The sequence below is a fragment of the Neoarius graeffei genome, chromosome 15 (genome assembly GCF_027579695.1).
Source record: "Neoarius graeffei isolate fNeoGra1 chromosome 15, fNeoGra1.pri, whole genome shotgun sequence".
Taxonomy (NCBI): domain Eukaryota; kingdom Metazoa; phylum Chordata; class Actinopteri; order Siluriformes; family Ariidae; genus Neoarius; species Neoarius graeffei.
In genome coordinates, this window is record NC_083583.1 from 45,696,295 (window position 1) to 45,716,583 (window position 20,289).

The 20,289-nt window shown below is 42.1% G+C and overlaps 1 protein-coding gene across 1 annotated transcript; it reads right to left on the reverse strand.

Moving 5' to 3' along the window:
* Window positions 1-4,641: 4,641 nt before the first annotated feature.
* On the reverse strand, window positions 4,642-18,126 carry pias4a (protein inhibitor of activated STAT, 4a). Its single transcript, XM_060941464.1, has 11 exons — window positions 18,079-18,126; window positions 16,934-17,318; window positions 16,752-16,836; window positions 16,270-16,311; window positions 14,894-14,984; window positions 14,418-14,546; window positions 9,994-10,099; window positions 9,792-9,865; window positions 8,977-9,137; window positions 8,738-8,886; window positions 4,642-7,032 (listed from the first exon to the last, which is right to left on the reverse strand). Exons 1-11 carry the CDS (start codon window positions 18,103-18,105, stop codon window positions 6,761-6,763), a joined length of 1,521 nt encoding a protein of 506 aa, XP_060797447.1. The 5' UTR covers window positions 18,106-18,126; the 3' UTR covers window positions 4,642-6,760.
* Window positions 18,127-20,289: the final 2,163 nt, after the last annotated feature.

Genomic DNA, 20,289 nt, shown 5'->3' on the forward strand with positions numbered 1-20,289 from the left:
ATCCTGTTCTACAGGGTCGCAGGCAAGCTGGAGCCTATCCCAGCTGACTACGGGCGAAAGGCGGGGTACACCCTGGACAAGTCGCCAGGTCATCACAGGGCTGACACATAGACACAGACAACCATTCACACTCACATTCACACCTACGGTCAATTTAGAGTCACCAGTTAACCTAACCTGCATGTCTTTGGACTGTGGGGGAAACCGGAGCACCCGGAGGAAACCCATGCGGACACGGGGAGAACATGCAAACTCCACACAGAAAGGCCCTCGCCGGCCACGGGGCTCAAACCCGGATCTTCTTGCTGTGAAGTGACAGTGTTAACCACTACACCACCGTGCCGCCCAATTGTGCAAACCATTTTTTAAAATTATTTCTGATTAAACAATTTGATGATTTTGTTATATTAAAAAGAAGGGTGTTGGTCTTACCCAACCGGTTTTGGGGGATTAACTCACGAGCAGCTCTGTTAGCTGCACCCTACTCACACTTGATTATTGCCAGTTTGATACAGTAACTTCAGTGTAATCTACTTTTTCTAAATCTGGGATCAGATTACACAAATTCAGCCCGATTTTGACAAAATTTTTTCATGATATCATGGTGACCCACAAATTTCCAGTGTTGGGCCTGAAAACAGATGGCAAGATGATGAACAGGCCTTGGAGCTTGGCAATGGAAGAACAGGAATATGGCATCTGGGAGAACCCCACAACACCCTGGTGAAAAGTCTAGCATGCCACAATTTTTTTGTTCCGCACCTATTTTTGACTACTCCTATGACGTGTTATTTGATAGTCTCATCTCATCTCATTATCTCTAGCCGCTTTATCCTGTTCTACAGGGTCGCAGGCAAGCTGGAGCCTATCCCAGCTGACTACAGTTGAAAGGTGGGGTACACCCTGGACAAGTCGCCAGGTCATCACAGGGCTGACACAGACAACCATTCACACTCACATTCACACCTACGGTCAATTTAGAGTCACCAGTTAACCTAACCTGCATGTCTTTGGACTGTGGGGGAAACCGGAGCACCCAGAGGAAACCCACGCGGACACAGGGAGAACATGCAAACTCCGCAAAGGCCCTCGCCGGCCACGGGACTCAAACCTGGACCTTCTTGCTGTGAGGAGACAGCGCTAACCACTACACCACCGTGCTGCCCTATTTGATAGTCATAACTAATAATTTCTTGACCTGACAACACACAAGGACATGAAAGATGACTGGTCGGGGTCAAAACTTTCACGTTTTATACAGATTGTTTTATACAGCCAATGACATTTAGATTTTATTGAGGGCACAACTACAATGGGCGGCACGGTGGTGTAGTGGTTAGCGCTGTCGCCTCACAGCAAGAAGGTCCGGGTTCGAGCCCCGGGGCCGGCGAGGGCCTTTCTGTGCGGAGTTTGCATGTTCTCCCCGTGTCCGCGTGGGTTTCCTCCGGGTGCTCCGGTTTCCCCCACAGTCCAAAGACATGCAGGTTAGGTTAACTGGTGACTCTAAATTGACCGTAGGTGTGAATGGTTGTCTATGTGTCAGCCCTGTGATGACCTGGCGACTTGTCCAGGGTGTACCCTGCCTTTTGCCCGTAGTCAGCTGGGATAGGCTCCAGCTTGCCTGCGACCCTGTAGAAGGATAAAGCGGCTACAGATAATGAGATGAGATGAGACAACTACAATGTCTTTTGGGTATTTAGCTGTGAAAAACGACCAGAATGCACAAATAAATAATGCCGAGTGTCTTTCTGTGAGTGACATGACCCAAGTGAAAATGACATTAAAATGCATAATGTATTTGATATCGATGTGGGAAAACAAATACAGATTTTAAAAAAAATGCAGGAACAAGGAGAACCAGCCGTTTATCTTAACGCATCTTCAAGAAAGATTTCTGTGTTTATTAAATAGCAGGGATAAAGAAATGAAAGGATTAGTTTACAACCAGGATAAACCAGTTACGGAAGAAGAAGAAATGAGTTTGGTTTACTTATTCATATTTAGCAGATAAAGATTCTTGATGACGAGTGGAGAGCTACTAACACTTTTGTATGTGTGCATCATTCTTAGGCAGGAAACTGCTATCAAACTATACTAGCAGGATCTCACCGATTTACTTATGTTATCAGATATTGAATTCAGACACAAAAATTGGAAACAGCCAGACCATATACAACCCTTTCCCCTAATTAACTGGTGTTACATTATCTGCATTTGCATACTGGAACATGAGTGAGTTTTATTGATACTTTTTGACCCAGAAACACTCTGCTTTGAATATTAACTTTAATACAGATTTCCCAGTGAAATTATTTCAGCTCTGTTTCTTAAAACAATGCAGAAAAACTCATCGTGATATTTTCCCCATGAAAAGAATTTAATGTTGAAAAATCCATTTTTAAGTTTGTGATTTTGGTTTACAGTACTGTGATATTTAAATTTGTACTTACAGTGCTGTAATTGACACTCTGGTACAGTGGATAAGCACAACTTTATTCATCACACACTTGGGGCACCTCAGTCCAAGGCCGTCCCATATTAACCTAACCGCATGTTTTTGGACTGTGGGGAAAACCGGCGCACCCAGAGGAAACCCATGCAGACACGGGGAGAACATGCAAACTCCACACACCCCGCCAGCCACTGGACTCGAACCCAGAACCTTCCTGCTGTGAGGCAACCGTGCTAACCACTTACACCACCGTGCCGCCTGGCGTTGCCTCCTCACAACTCCAAGGTTCCCTATTCAACTCAAATTATGGTCTGTGTTGAGAGTTCTCCCCAAGTCTGAGTGGGTTTCCTCCCATCTCAAAATAAACTGCCAGTAGGTGGACTGGCTACTCTAAATTGCCTCTAGCTGTAAATGTGTATCTGTGTTATGCCCCACCACTGACTGGCATCCCTTCCAATGAGGCATAAAGTGTTGTGTAGCTGATTTCATAATATCGAAATTGGGAGGAAATAAAAAACTTAGTCATTGAAAATATTTAAACTTTACCTTTCATTACTCATTTAGATAAAGATTGTCTGGCCTGCTGAGCTAGATAATGCAACTAGTTAGCTAATAATGTTTGGTTTGGACCCACCTGACTTTTCAGTATTTTTAAACCTGGAATGCAGAACTACACAATAGCTTTCCTGTCTGGAAGCCGACTGGTGCATCTGGAGGAAATTTCAGACTGCTCAGGCGAGGGAAAATTTGGAGGCACACACTAAATGGTGGTATCAACTGGGTACTTGAAGCTATCACAGTCACATTCAAAACAATAGAGGTAGAATATACTCCAATTATAAAGGACACAGTAGTGATACAAGTGCTGCAAGAATGTTTCTATACCAACACATCAGAAAGAAATGAACATACTTCCGCACCTTATAAATAAAGGGTTCTAGTAAGTTATTGTTTAGCAAGCGTGACATCTAGTGGTAAGATGCAGTAATTGTCCTGCTAAACTTTATAATCCCATCCTCAGTAAGGGCAGATTTAATTGATAAGCTGATAAACTGAGCTGCTAATTACGGTACAGAACATTCTTTCGTCTTCAGTAACCGCTTCATGGTGGTTAGGGTGGTGGTGGTTCTAGAGCCTATTCTGGGAACCAGGTAGAAATGCATCCTGAGTACTGCAGGGAGAGTCTCTCTCCATGACCAGGGTAAAACGTGCACAGAAATGCCACACAGATACCTGAGCTCATGATTGAAATGGGGACCACTGGTACAATGATGGTGGGGTTTCTTTTTCTTTTTTTTTTTTTGGGGGGGGGAAGTTAGTAAAGAAGTGGGGGAAAAAAGACACTTGAAAAACAGACATGATACATTTTTTAAAATCAGTTTAATTAACTGCACACAAATGACAGTATGATGTCATTGAACTTTTTACATGTTTTTCCATTTAAACAGGGACCACTGAATACTTGATTTCCACAGCCAAATCCATTGAGGACAGGACAGAATTATCTATTTATCTTTTCTGAATGTGGCAAAAAAAATAACCCATTAACATATTTTCCAAGACCACCCACTAGAGCAAATTAGAGGCAATTTGATAAAATATTTTTTATTGGCTTTTAATATCAACATGTAAAAAGACAACAAAAAGAAAGTTACATTGCAAGCCACTGCCCATGCTATCTTAAGCACTGTAATAAGAAGGGATGTCACCAGTCAACATTCACATCCAAACCCAAAGAACCACATCAGGTCAGACCACAGATTTCAAAAAGCACTGAAACTCAGCAGTTCTTCACCATCGAGAAGCTGAAAGTCAGTCATTTGACTTCATATAAATGAACCTTTATCTACCCAACTCTAACAAATGTAAGTGGAGAATGGAAATCTATTAAAGAAAGTTCTACCAAAAATCATATATATATTTTTTTTTAATATAAAAAGTCAAAATGTGGTCCAGTTGAAGGACAAAAACAGTGTTTAATAGGACAGAATATGCCAATATGAACACTTTTACTGTACTAAAACCTGGGCACATTGTGGAAGACCATACGCGGACTTGCAAATCAAAACGAAATTGGACTTTTCACCGCTATGGGTTTCAGTTAAGACATTCCCTTGCACTGATAGAATACAGTACTGACACTGTTTTCAAGTTAAAGAATTTTTTTTTTTTTTTGGGGGGGGGGGGGGGGGGGGGAGGAGTCAAAAGCAGGCCTGTCACTCAGAGCAGTGGACATTATGCAGTGGTTTCTCTTCCTACTCACTGAGAAGAATTTGCAACCCATGAGCCCCTTCATGCCAAGATTGTACCTGGTGCACAGGTAATATGGTTTACTAATCAAATGACTTGGAAGTTCTGAGATAGACTCCGGACCAACACCCTGAGTCTCCTTTCAAGTAGTCAGCCTCCACGTCCTCCTCCAATACGCTGTTCCACAGTAAATTTAACTGAAGCCTGAAACACCTCCCAGAAAGGTGTTCTGCGATTTGAAGCAAGTCAAACCATTTTCTCATGACATACCCAATGTATAGAGGGTCACATGACTAGCCCACAGGTGAATGGATTACAGACTTGTGACTAGATGCAGCAAAATCTTCCATCTAACCCAGTAATCAGAACCATCGTCCTAACCATATTTTATTCCCTTCCAAAAACTAGCACTGCACGCTTCTCAAATGCCTCAATATGTACAAATAATACAGAAGGTTATTTAAAGACAAAGGATAAACAAATACAGATTTTCAGGGGGGGGGATGAATGTTGCATGTTACACTGAGTTCAGATCAGGAGATTAAGTCAACATACCCATCTCATGGGGGAAGAGGGAAGGAGGAAAAAAACAGGAGGAAAAAAAAAATAAAATAAAAAAGCACAACCCCACCCACAACCTTTACAGGGCTCACAGTGGAAACAGTCTCCTGTCCATTTCAAACCAAAAGGTCTAATTAAAAAAAATCAGTAGCATAACTGACCTGAAAGGGGGAGAAGGAAAAAGGGGAAGAAAAAAAAAAAAAAACTACACAATTAGGTTGGATGCCTTTATCCCCATTTGAGTTCGTGCAGCCACTGAATTTACTTCAAGTGATTTACCGTAAATGGCTGTTTGATTTCTTGGCTTTGTCTGGGCTTCTTTTCAGTTCCATTTCCTTCCCCTGCCCTCCACAAGGTTAAGTCCTCATGAAAGCAGCTCTATTTCACACATACTTCACAGCCTTAGTTAGCAATGCCACAAAAGTGAGACTCAAGACTTGCAATCATCTGTTTCAGATACACCACCATTATCTCCTACTGTACAACATTTACCTGCTGGAACATCAATTTCATGAGTCCTCACTGTTGCAAGTGTTGACTGATGACAATGAGAGCATTCCTTATTTCAGCCGGGAGACAAAGCACAGCGCTCGTGTCTATGAGTGAGCCTGACTGGAAATCCATCACTTGTAAGAAAAGTCAAGAGCTGTTTTAGTGAGACTTCTAAGGGCATGACTTAATGTGACGAATGACTTCTTTCCAGTGTTACTCAGTATTTAAACAAACAAAAAATAATAATAATAAAAAGTCATGTTGTCTTGCCTTTCAAGTTGTGGTCAAGTTTGCCTTTAGACTGAGGTAGGTTATCAATTTCCATGGAACAAAAGAGGAATAAAGGGGAGACAAATAAATATGAAAAACAAACCCTTACCTTCCAAATCTGACCAAACCATGCATAATTACAAAGACAGCTGATGGTCATTTTGGCTTTTAGATAACAGCTGCTCCACAACATATCTAAACCCCAATGGAAATGCCTCTAATTACAGGTCATAAATTTTTAATCCCTACTTGTTTGTTTTTTTAATCTAACTTGCAGTTTGTCTCGGTATACACCACTAGTGCTTCCAACCTTATATTGCTGACAACAAATCTTTTTAAGCATCGTCTCACAGAACTCATCTATGGTGAAAGCTAAAATGCCTATGGTGACTGTGAGGCTAAGTGGTTTGGGCTGGAAATACAAACTGTGGAGATGGAAGAGAAAGAATCAAGGGTGATAACTCCTCCATAGTTATTTAAAGGGAGAAAACCGTATTAAGATGCTGTGGAGAAGACGGAGGATGGCTTTAGTGGGCATCTATGGATTTCCAGTGGTGTCATGAGGATGCCCACCTGCTCCAGAGGTCAAGAGTTTGTGCATGTTTTCATATGTCTGTATGAATAATTTGGGAAATACGTTTTAGGAGAGAAAACGATGGGCGTGAGAGGATTTTTCTAGGGCCCACGCCCAAACCCATATCCCCTCTCTCTCTCTGTCCGTATCTGCATTCTGTTTCAGTATGCAGTGACAAGATCTTTGTCATAATCGTATCGGCCCCTCTTGGGCGCTGGACTGTCCTGGCTGTCCTCTGTGTCCTCGCTATCCCCAGCCCCCCCTCCACCCTCTTCTTCATCTGATGAGTCGTCCAGCGTAAGGTCCACCACTGCCCCGCCGCTTGAAGGTCCGCTGGCACCACCTGTGCCTGCTGATGGGCCGCCCGATGCCGACCGTCCCGTCTGGCTTGTACTGCTGTGTGCTGGAGAGTGCCCATTCGTCTCAGGAACGCCTGAAACGAAGAGATAAAGGAAAATGAACCAAGTCTGATTTTTATGGGATCCAAGATTTAACATTGGAAATTAAGCCAGGAGTTTGCACATTTTTGGAGTCCTCTGACGCCTGCAAGGCAAACCGCAACTGCACTGATGAATAAAACTTTCATTGCAACTACAGCAGTAAGTAAACTGATATTTTCCCCCCGTCCTCCAGACGGACCCTACCGTCCCGTTAAAAACTACAGATGCCTCACAAGTTGCCTTTTGCTTCCGTTCGAGGTGATGCTAAATTCTGGTCCAAATAAGTATGTCCGGCAGCATGAAATGAAGACGCTGGTAAGATCTTTTCTGGGGTATCACTGAAAAGTAGTTGTCGATTACAGGCTAAGCCTCTGGCCTACAGATAAGGTTGAGAATTCAAATTCAGAATCACTTTTATTGCCAGGTATGTGAACACACACGAGGAATTTGACTCCGGTTTCACTTAGCTCTCTTAGTACAAACAGATTAAAAAAAAAAAGTGTAGACAAAAAAAAAAAAAAAAAGCTATGTACATGAATATTTTGGTGCAAAATGGTGCATAGTGCAAGGATGACTTAGTAAATATAAATATACGGTGTGCACAGAATGACGGTATGAGTGTGCAGATATTTCACAGTCGATGTTACTGATATTTGAGTCCGGTTTTAGCTGTTCATCACAGAGATAGCCTGAAGGGGGAAAAACTGTTGTTGTATTCTAAAGAACTGTATTCTATTCCACCACCAACCAAAACCCTCAGCTGCTCCATGCTGACTCAGCACTCTTGCAACGTGTAAAACTGCTTTTACACGGGCAGTTGTGCTGAAACAAGTTGCCCCAGCGCGACTGCGTGTCTAAACACGATTTATTCCAGAACAATTCGACACCAGTGGGTACAACTTGTTCCAGGCGCAATTTGTTCCCATCTCAATACAATCTGTAGCAAGTAGAAGGGCTTATGCATGAGCAATAGCGTTCATCCAGGTCTTATCATCTAGACAAGACCACTTCACAGAAAATTCAATGGTTAATTCTTCTCGGGTGCTTTTTCCTGTCAAAACATCTCCACCTTTAAACGATGGAGTCAAGTGATTCCCAAACCAAATCACAGGTGATGACTGGACTAAAGCAGTTCTTGCCCTCATCCAGTTGTGGGGAGATGCAGATCATAACCCTCCCCCAATTTAAAATTCACCTAAAAAGAGCCAACTAAGAGAGAGACAATTCATTTCCTGAATGACATCACTCGGAGTGAATCAGTTTTCTGGAAGTGAGAGCTGGATTTGCTGCTGAATCAATAAGTGTTTAAACAGAAATGAGCAGCGAGAGGACAATAAAGCAAGTTAAAAGCAAGCTTCCGATGACCGAGTTGTGCACGCGCACTTATTTGCCTGTCTAACCTCCAGTTTGCCACCAACAGAGCGAGCGTGTAAACATGAAGGAAAGCAGGCACAATTTGTTCCCGCTGCCCATCTACAAAGCACATAAGGCAGTGGTAGCTCAGTAATTCAAGTTCAGCTCGTGATTGGAAAGCTGGGGGGAGTGAAACGGGCCACTCATGTGCAAGACACTTTACCCACAACAGATTTGGATGAAAATTGTAAACCAAAAAGGATAAAACATGAATGCAAAAATGCTCTAGTTCAAATTTATTCAGGAGCTGCCTTGTCCTGCTTTACAAACAAAGGAAAATCTTACATATATCCACAACTGGGTACTCTGGAGTGTGGCTGTTTTCCCGCTCCCTGTCTTTTTCCTTGTCATCCTTGATTGGTCTCCATGAGCCATCAGTCAAATACTCAATCTCCTCCACATCCTCAGTCTCCTTCAGGATCTCCGAGAGCAATCTGAACCAGAAAAAAAAAAAAAAAGTCGCTTTTAATCAAGTGTATTTGCTTGTACTGTAGGAAAAGCCATTAGCAACACTCGCAACTTACCCATCAATGGTGAGCAGCTCAAAAGGAGCAGGTTTGTCACACACAGGGCAGGTCCATGTGGGCTTCTTTTCATTCATTTGCAAGAAGAAAACAGCATCAAAACACTGCAAGTGAGCACAGGTAAGCGCTCGACACGGCACTCCCAGACGCATCTTGACCAGCTGAAGGGGCACAGAGATGGTGAGCATATTTCTCCAAAGATAAAAACTATGCAAAATGGCAGAAGACCCACTTTAAACGAACAACCCAACCACACAGCTCACTTTTATCAAATGCATCCATTCGTATTGTTGAGCCACACTTTCTAAACTTCCTAAAGGCTAAGGACTCCTCCCCCCCCAAAAAAAGAATGATTTAACAGAAAGTAGTATTTTATTACCAAAGTTATTCCATCACCCCTTCTAAAATGTTTTTCTTTAACAGTCATGCTGCATGTAGTGTGGATTACAATAAAGATATTTGTAAAGCTTTATCCTTTCCTCTAAACGACTAAACTCTAAACTGAAACTAGACACCTTCTGAGCTATGTTTTAAGGAAAAGGGAAGCCAAAGCCTCAAAATCAAGCCAGAGCCACTACATGGCAAGATCATAGTATCTATGTAATTATATGATTATTACAAATTCTAGAAACACCTTTAGACACCACCGAGGTGGGAAGTCTGTAATTACTACATTGACTTAAGAATAAAAATATTGCCCTAGTTTTGAAGCATGATGACTGCAGTTCAGCTCATTATATTTTGGGAGATGAAACAAGAAAAAAAAAAAAAAAAAAAAAAAGGAGGACCAAATGTATAAAAGGACAGAGACATACTGGGCAGATGAGAGACACTCTCAGTCCTGTAGTGGCAATCTCACTCTCCGGATCAAAACGCAGCTTGTCTTGAACTGCAGACAAGCAAAGCACAGTTCACTCAAGGAGGCATTTTTATTTATCAGACTCCTAGCCACAACCAGTAACCAACACAACCTGCTGTGTTTATGGGTAAATAAAACTGCTGGTCACGGTAACTTACTGCGTTCACGACATCGCTCGGCACTCTCCACCGAGCAGTGCTTGAGCTGGTTGAAGAGCTCTGCAGATGTGAAGACCCTCACCAGGTACACAGCCACAGAATACCGCTGCAATTAGAAAATGAGTCATTGTGGATACAGCAATGTCAGGTGAATAATGGTTTGTGACAAGATATATATGCAAATCTTGCTTCAACAGTCTAAAGACAGAGGAGGATAAAAGTTCCCTCCCTCCCGTACAGTTCCAGTGACATGGAAAATAGAAACTCTATAACGAAGTGCATCATGTTGTGCATGCACACAATATTTTTACACACACACCAAATGTTTGGACACATCTAATTCAATGGGTTGTTTTCCCTTTATTTTTGTTATTTTCTTCTACATTGTTGGAAGATGCTGAAGGCATCAAAACTATGAAATTAAATACTGCACCCCTGCTATAACAACTTCTTGTAAGTTTTTCCACATATAACGAACCAAAGTTTGACTCTCCTGCCTTTAGAGACAACAAGTCTTCAAAAACCCTCAATGAACCATGCATTCCTCTTCCCATCAGAGACAAACAATAAGTATAATCTGACTTCATGTTAAAACTGTTATCACATTGTCTGTTATCACCCAAATGAGGATGGGTTCCCTTTTGAGTCTGGTTCCTCTCGAGGTTTCTTCCTCATGTCGTCTGAGGGAGTTTTTCCTTGCCACCGTCGCCACAGGCTTGCTCATTGGGGATAGGTTAGGGATAAAATTGGCTCATGTTTAAAGTGATTTAAATTCTGTAAAGCTGCTTTGCGACAATGTCTATTGTTAAAAGCGCTATACAAATAAACTTGACTTAGGCCCTGTCCACACAGCAACGGATTCAGGTGAATCTGATAAAATTGTTTATTGTTTCGGCCTGGCGTCCACACGGCACCGGCGTTTTGGGTGCCCTAAAACGAAATCTTTTGAGAACGGGTTCCAGAGTGAAAAAATCTAGCAATGGAGCCGTTGCGAAGTCGTCTGGATGAGTAGAACGGATTTGTTTACGATGACGTCACAACCACATGGACTGTGAGTGCTTGGGTAGAAGCGTAACGAACTCGATGCGAGTTGTCAACAAATCCTATAACTTGGTTCATGAAACGCGCTTACAAAATATTTTCACTGTGAATATTTATTGTGTAATGGTGCAAAGCGAGAGAGAGAGGGAGGGAGGGAGGGAGAGAGAGAGAGAGAGAGAGAGAGAGAGAGAGAAGAGAATAGCCCTTAGGGCAGAGTCAATCCCGCCAGCAAAAATAGGGGAAAAAAAGGAGCGATCTCACCTCTTCAGATGTTGGTTTAAGTCCGACAATACATTCCTCAAAAAGGGCGTAGAAGAACAAAGTAATCCATCAACGTGCAGCATTCAATTTTTTCCGGACCATTAAAGAATTCTGGAGGATATCAGAATGTTGGCGTACCGGCTTCCATCTACACCCGTTCATTCCTCTTTCCGCGTCTCCATTCAAAAAACGAGCACGCGACTTAAAGGGACTACATCCATAGGACAGGGAGTGAGAAAGTGTGTGCATGTGACAGTGACAGTCACTGTGCGCATGCGCAGTTATGCGCATGCGTCTACTTCTATTGTTCTGGTGTCTCCGATGGGACCGTCTTACAACGCATGTAGTGGTGTGGCATGTGTATTGCATCGTTTTCAGCAAGCGTTGCCATATGAACCTGATATTTTACTGATCCGTTGCCCATGTGGACGCGATATTTAAAAACAAACAAAAAAAAAATCTTGTTGCCGTTGTCGTGTGGATGTAGCCTCAATCAAGTCCACAGTCAAGTCAACAACGTGTTAACTCCAGAAAACAAAAGGATTAATGAGCCTCAACTGGGTGTCAATCACGAACAATGATCGAGAACAGTAATCAATAAAAGGATGAAATGACCACTGACAATCTGTGATTTGCAACACATGAAGGAACCGAATTGTGAAGATTTAGAAAAGTGAGTGAGTCAGTGGGTGGACAAAGACGACGATACACTGTAACCTCAGTCATTTCCAAAACAGACGAAGAAGTCATCGCCTCCGTTCGTGATCCTTTAACTCGGTCGACGAACTGCGATCGTGACTCAGACATTTAGGTCAATGAAGAAAAAGAAGTCCAGGATTACAAGTTTCTTCGGCAAGTAAAACTGATGGGACACTCGTGTCCTACTGTAATAGCTTATATGATGGGGCAATGAGCAACAGGCACAACAGGCCAAGGTGCATTTTTTAAAAGTTTCTCGACTATCAGTTTTCAATGACTAGGTTTCACACATGCGCGCACAACACGTTGGGGAAACATAGCCCCACCCCACCCCCTCTCGTTACTGGCCATCTGAAAGACACACGGACACAATAGATAGCTAGTAATTCAACACAGATGTAACTCATCACATTACCCGCTGTTTCAACCTGACTCATCGCCATTCACAACCAGCACTTGACCACACCCTCGCTGCCACATGTACTTTTACTAACCAAGTTTAGTATTCGGATTATTTTTAACAACACTGAAGAGTGGCTCATTTCCTTTACTTCGTAAATACGGAAGTGAATTAAGTGTAAACAAATTAAAAGCAGCCGGTCTGGTTTTACATAAGTGAGTCCATTTCAGTATTACAAACTTTTCAGTATAACGAATTATTTGGACGTCCCCTAAGGAGTTCATTATAATGGGGTTGCAGTGCATGTAGTAAACAAATCTTTTGCGCTTAAGATTCTTCAAAGTAGCTTTGATGACACTATTGGCATTATGTTAACCAGCTTCATGAGGTAGTCACCTGGAATACTTTCCCAGCAGTCTTGAAGGAGTTCCCAGACAACGTTGAGCACTTGTTGGCTGCGTTTATTTCACTCTGCAGTCCAATTCATCCCAAACCACCTCAGTTGGGTTTAGGTCAGGTGATTGTGGAAGCCTGATCTTCTGATGTAGCTCTCCTTCAATGTTAAACAGCCCTTACATTAGCCTGGAGGTGAGTTTTGGGTCATTGCCCTGTAGAAAAACAAATAATGGTTCCACTCAGCGTAAAAACAGATGGGATGGTATGGTATGTCGCTGCAGAATGCTGTAGTAGTGATGCTGGTTACGTGTGCCTTCGATTTTGAATAAATAGCCAACAAGATCACCAGCAAGGCATCCCAACACAATCGGACCTCCTCCTCCAGGGTGGAAACCACGCATGCAGATCCCATAAGTTCCCCTTTTCTGCATCTCACAAAGGCACAGCGGCTGGAACCAAAAATCTCAAATTTGGACTCATCAGATCAAAATATCTCCAAAAGTACTTTCCACTGGTCTAATGTCCATTCCTTAGGCTTCTTTGCCCAAGCAATTCTCTTCTTCTTACTGGCCTCCCTCAACAGTGGTTTCTTTACAGCATTTTGAGCATGACGGCCTCATTCACGCAGCCTCCTCCAAACAGTCGATGTTGAAATGTGTCTGCTACTTGAACTCTGAAGCATTTCATGTCAGTTCTAATCTGAGGTGCTGTTAATTGACGATTTCTGAGGTTGGGAACTCTAATGAACTTATTCCTTTGCAGCAGAGGTAAAGTCCCGGTCCTCCTTTCCTGGGACGGTCCTCACGAGAGCCAGTTTCATCATAGCGTTTGATTTTTTTTTTCTTTTTTAACTGCACTTGAAGATGCATTCAAAGTTCTTGCAATTCTTCCAGACTGACTGACCTTCACGTCTTAAAGTAATGATGGATGTCGTTTCTCTTTACCTAGTTGAGCGGTTCTTGACATAATATGGATTACTACAGTTATGGAACAGGGCTATTTACTAGATTTTTTATTATTTGCTGTTTGATCTCAAATACATTGAGGCAAGAAATTGCACAAATGAACTTTTGACCAGTCACACCTGTTAACTGAAAAGCATTCCAGGTGACTTCCTCATGAAGCTGGTTAAAATAATGCCAATAGTGTGCAAAGCGTCATCAAGGTAAACGCTGGCTACTTTGAAGAAACTAAAAACATGGTGGGGTTTTTTTTGTTGTTTGTTTACCACAATTCCCTAGATGTGTTATTTCATAATTTTGGTGTCTTCAAGTATTGCCCTACAAATGTAGAAAATACTTAAAATACAGAAAAATCTATGAATGAGTAAGGGTGTCCAAAACTTGACAGGTACTGTGTATATGCAACAAAAGCTGACAAATATTGACAGGTACTCAAAGTAAACTTCTGTACTCTCTGAACACAAGGCAGCAAGAGAGGACAGGAACACGTGTTCAATTTGCATGTTGCTTCATTACCATAGGGCCTTTCCATCAGAGTAAAGATGTAGAGATACTTCTAGACTGAAACTCGTTTATCCAAAACACCCCATTCTGTACTACACTACCTTTTTACTTATCACTATATTGCAGTTATTCCAAGGATCTTTTATGTCTTCACACTATACCTTTCCAAAGTTGCCCCACGTGATAGTGACTCTGTTGGTGGCTGTCGAGAGATGAAGCCAGGGGGTGATGTTTATAGGGCGACAGGGACGACGAGGCTCCACACCTGGTTTATTGGAAGGATAATAACCCTGGAAATGACAGGTGAAGAAGCAACAGCGAACATTAGCAAAAGTGCCAAGAGAAAAATCTACACAGAAATTTACCCTGAAAGGATGCTCGAAATAACTCAAAAAAAATCGATCTGGTGTCCCAAATATAAAAGCCTTTTTGGGGAGACCCACTAGGAATCTGTTCATGCCAAAAAGTCAAAATCTATAATCTGGGAATTTATCCTTCTATCATAGACATCAGTCACGAGAGTAGGAACCCAAAACCAATTGGTAGGCAGGCGATGAATAATCGCTCCTTCACTCAACCATCTGATAATCTAGATACCAAGCAAGTGAATTTATAGATCTGATATAGACCTACTTACGGGAACATGACAGTAGGACTGATTTACTTTGACAGCAATGTTTGGAGGGTACTGATCTTCCTGAACACCAATGGAATCAGTGTAACAGATTCTGGAGGGGGAAGAAAGGAAAAAAAAAAAGGGGGGGGGGGGGGGGTGTAGGAAAATATCATGAAGGTTCAATGTTCAAATCTGCTTTGCAAAATTAATTTCAGTCTCTCTTCACCAGAGCGCATTCTTCATATGAGAATTACAGAATTAGCCAGACAGGACTGTTAACAATTTAACCCAAGACTAGATTTGTCTGTTCTTACTAAGATAACCGGACAAGAGTGACAAATTTAAGGAGCAACTGTTAAGCTATTGGGTGACTTATTTTGCTGGCAGGGTTTGTATCCAGTTGTCCCCTTAAAGAGCAGAGTAACTGAAAAATCAGTCCAAAGTTCTGACTGATCACCCTTATCCTTTTATGAAGTATTTCCGTCCTAACGGCAGCAGCGTCCTCCAGGACGGCTCTACACCCATCTATGGGTCATGAGTGCTCACTAAATAGTTTGAGGAGGACAAAAATGTAAAATAATATGCTAAGGGCTTCAAATTAGCCAATTCGGAAAAATCATGGTACATAAATTTGACACAGAATACCAGTCAAAAATCTGAACACACTTTACGAGATTTTTCTTTATTTTGACAATTTTCTACATTGTACAGTAGAACAATACTGAAGACGTTTAAAAAAAAAACCACAATATATAGAACAATGTGTTTAAAAATAAATAAAAACAAACAAACACCACCACACACTTCATATTTTAGATTCTTCAAAGCAGCCACTGTTTACCTTGATGATGCTTTGTACACTATTGGCATTCTCTAAACCAGTTTCATGAGGGAGTCACCTGGAATGCTTTTCAATTAACAGTTGTGCTTCGTCAAAAGTTAGTGCAATTTCTTGCCTTCTTAATGTGTTGGAGATCAAACCGTAAATAGCCCCAATTCCACAACTGTAGTAACCCATATTATTAGATTCAACTTCATCATTGTGCAGAGTACAGGTACAAAGCCAATAAAATGCAGTTAGCATCTAACAAGTGCAAAATACAGTATTATATACAGATAAGTGCCAGAAGTAAATACTGCAGCATAGTGATGCTACTATGTCAAGAACCGCTCAAATAAGTAAAGAGAAACGACATCCATTATTACTTTAAGTCACGAAGTGTCTTTTAATTAAAAAAAAAAAAAAATTGAATTCGAAGGGCAGTCCAAACTTTTGACTGGTACTGTACATCAGTGTATCTGGATTTGCTAAACGGTGTATGAAGAATAGGACTCCACTCTAATATACTCAAAAATAGTTGACCATTAGATCCCTTTTAATATTCTGACAGACTTACCTAAGCACCACCTGGACCGATTTCACTCCTGGGCGAAGGTCACTAAGAACACAAGTGTAGATAAAAATTATCATTCATGCCATCTTGCAGTTATTATGTAAACTGTGAATGTGTAAACCGAGAGTGAATATTCTAAACAAACTACACATCCGAAAGAAAAGATGCATTTTTCCCCGAAGTATCACCGCCTACTAAAGATATCAGCTTGCAAGGAAAAAAAAAAAGTTTGCTCAGCTCAATCAGTGTATCAGCTCCCTTTGTATTCCTGATTGAGATGTGAATGTAAAAAGCAGTGCCACGAAGAGATATGTGCTAGCAAGTCATTTGGTGTTAGTTGTGGTATTGATATGAAGTGAGTGATGTAGTCATGCGCACATATTTAAATCCTGGTGATAATAGAGAAAGAGAAAGTTGAGCACAAACAATTTTTGTTCAAGGACCCAGGAAGTCAAGAATCCGTAACATTCACACCATCTACTCACCTGGAGTTTCGGATCTGGTCTATTTGGCTCTGTGTTAGTTCAAAAACACACTGGCTATCCTGTAGTTTTTCACTATTCTGCGCAACTGCAAAGTATTCCAGAGAGAAGAGAATGAACCAGTAGCTTTTTCACTTTTAATAATTCAACGGAAATTAGTTTGACTTTGTGAATAAACGACATACTTAGCTCTGTAGGTGGCAACAATGTTTCTAGGTTGTGGTAAAAGGGCAAGGGCACTAGTTTAACTTCAGCTGCTGGTGGAGCAGCCAGCTTGGGCATGCCATTGAGGTAGTCCGTGCCCTGGGCTGTGTTTCGTGGGGACGAGTTGATCGCCGGATAGGATACCGCTGGTATCCCCTCCGGGCGACGGGCAGCCAACCATCCGGGTGCTTTCGGAAAGCGCGTCTCGTAGAGCTGCCGGACGTTCTTCAACAGCTCCGGGCTGTACTCTGTCTGCACCAGTCTCAAAGCTCGCCCCACCAAGTCCTGCTTTAACCCGCTTTTACTGCGCCCCATAGAGGCGAGCAGCGTCTGCAGGTCAGACACCCGGAAACTCTTCACCATGTTCTAGACACAAGAAACAAAAAGGTTTGTTTCGAAGTAGCAGGATTCCTCAAGAATTAGACGTGATTACATGCAAAAAGCCCATAACATTTACCTGTCTTTATATTGCTACAGATTGGAAACCAGTGTTTACAACAAGCAATTCTGTTCTTGCCTGCAAACAAGCAAAGCTGGGCCACATTATTTACCTTCAGAAAATAAGTGCAAACTGTTTGACAAGTTCAAGTATGCTTTCAAATACGAAAAAGTTAGAGTTTGCACTAGTTAGCCAATGACAAACATTAACTCTAGCTGTAGCTTAGACAGTAGGTACTCTTGAGAACCAGCAGTGCAGGGAGGCACCGGTTCGGTTCGGTTCAGCTGTAACACCACAGACAGCTATTAGCTTCACTTGTGCTCCTGACGTCAGGAGGTGCACTAAGTGACAGTGCTATTCGTTCTGCTTGTTTTTAGGGTTGGTGATTTGTTCTGAAATGAGAAACCCGTGAGCCGAGCTCCCTGTGTGGCGCCTGCTGTGTGAGCTGGTGTTTTTAACAGTCCCATCATTCATTTCTACTAGCGTTAGCTAGTAGCGGCTAACCTTAGCTCCGTCCAGACACCAGTGCCAAGCGCAGTTTATGGACGACCAACGATAAAAAATGACTTGAACTCAGCCCGGTGCTCTAAACCAGTTCTTGTCGTACTCAAATAAATGACAACCGGTCTCCCTTGGTGCCGGGGAGCTTTTATTTTTCCGCACTAAAAAATAGCTCCATCTACTTACCATCGCTTCTACCAGTTCGGCCGCCATCTTCACAAAGCAGCCCCGCGAGAGCCTGAGGGGAAAGGCGGGAGCGCACCAATGAAAAGCGCAGGGACTATTCAGTGAGAGCGCGGCGCATCCAATCAGCGCGCTTCTCCCTTCCAAAATAGGCGGTGCCAATGAGAAACAGGCGGGCTGCGAAGATTTAAAACGACAGTACAGTTGAAAAAGGCAGACCGAGTCCAGTCAGGTCTACCCTTCCTAACAGGCCTCTGGTTCTTGTAAACATATCCACTCAGGTCTGAACCTCATAGTCTGACTGGTCCGGTTTTAATAGTCCGGTTTTACGACGAAACTCGGTATATTTTCAATTTAGCCTTCACCATGACAACCGGGTATTGCGCGTGAAGTGGAAAGGAGCGCGTGGCTCCAGTCAGTCCGCTCCGCTGCACACAAATCCAGTCCATAAGTTTCACCCAGCCAGGCCTGAAGAGATAAAATGCTTTTGTTTCAGTTTTTATCTCCTGTCGGTATTTCACTTGACGATATTTATATATCCAGTGAAATATCTGTGGACAGAGAACGTTCTTGTCGCATGATACGGTCATAAATAATCAAATAAACGACGATCCTGCGAAAGAAAACTAGGGAAAAACAACATCCTGGAAAATATCCATTTTTTCCATTCCTCACTGAACTCCATGTCATGTTTTACTTGTATGGTGGATGTGGTGGGGGATGGGAGGACAGGACAGGGAATTGTACAGAACAACATCAATGTGAAAGAATCATGGGCAGGAACTAGTCTGATCTCATCATATAAAATTATATATATATATATATATATATATATATATATATATATATAATTGCCAACTTGAAGATATTATATAAATACCATTTCCAATTTCTAACAGCTATAAATATTAATTTAAATTACATTACACAGTGGTGTGTTTGATGGAAAGCCTGTAGATTTATATTTTTAGCTGTATAGGATGGGTTTTGTGTTGTTAATGACCAACAGTGTTTCCTTCAGGAACTGTGTCGATTTTTATTCAGGAACATTCAATGTCTGATGTGAAACGTTAGGGGGCGCTGTTGCGCTGTGCTTCCGAAACGTACGGTAGTGCAGACTTTATATATGCACACACACAGTAAAACTGCACAACACTGAGTGAGGGGCACCTGTACACATGCTCATTCGTGTAATTATTTAATCAGCCAGACATGTGACAGCAGTGCAGTGCATAAAATCATGCAGATACCAGTAGCTTCGGCTAATGTTCACATCAACCATCAGACTGAGGAAAAAAGTGTGACCTCAGTCATTTTCACTGTAGCATGATTGCTGATGCCAGGCAGGCTGGTTTGAGTATTTATTTAACTGCTGATCTCCTGGAATTTTCCCACACAACAATCTCTATAGTTTACGCCGAGAAGTGCAATGAAGAAAAAACATCCAGTGAGCAGCAGTTCTGTGGACGGAAACACCTTGTTGATGAGAGACGTCAATGGAGAACAGTCAGATTGGTTCTTGCTGACAAAGACAACAATAACTCAGATAATCACTTTGTACAATTGTGGTGAGCAGAAAAGCATCTCACCCTGAGGCAGATGGGCAACAATAGCAAAAGAACATGGTGCGTTCCACTTCTATCAGCAAAGAACAGAAAGGTGACGCTACAGTGGGCACAGGCTCACCAAAACTGTCGAGCTGAAGACTGGGGAAAAAATGTCGACGAATCTCAGTTTCTGCTGAGGCACACAGATGGTAGAGTCATAATTTGGGACTGACAGCATGAATCCATGGACCCAACCTGCCTTGTGTAAACTGTCCAGGCTGGTGGAGGTGGTGTAATGCTGTGGGGAATGTTTTCCTGGCAAACATTTGCCCTGTTAATACCAATCAATCATTGCTTGAATGCCACAGCCTATTTGATTATTGTTGCTGACCATGTGCATCCCTTCATGGCTACAATTTACCATCTTCTGGTTACTTCCAGTATAATAATGCACCATGTTACAAAGCAAAAGTCATCTCAAACCAGTTTCATCAAACAGTAAATAGTCAATAATAAAAATACAGTAAATAGCCCTATTTGCCAACTGTAGTAATCCATATTATGTCAAGAACCGCTCGACTAAGTAAAGAGAAACAAGTCAATGAAGTGTCTCATTGAATAAGAGGGTGTGTCCAAACTTTTGACTGGTACTGTATATATTTACAGG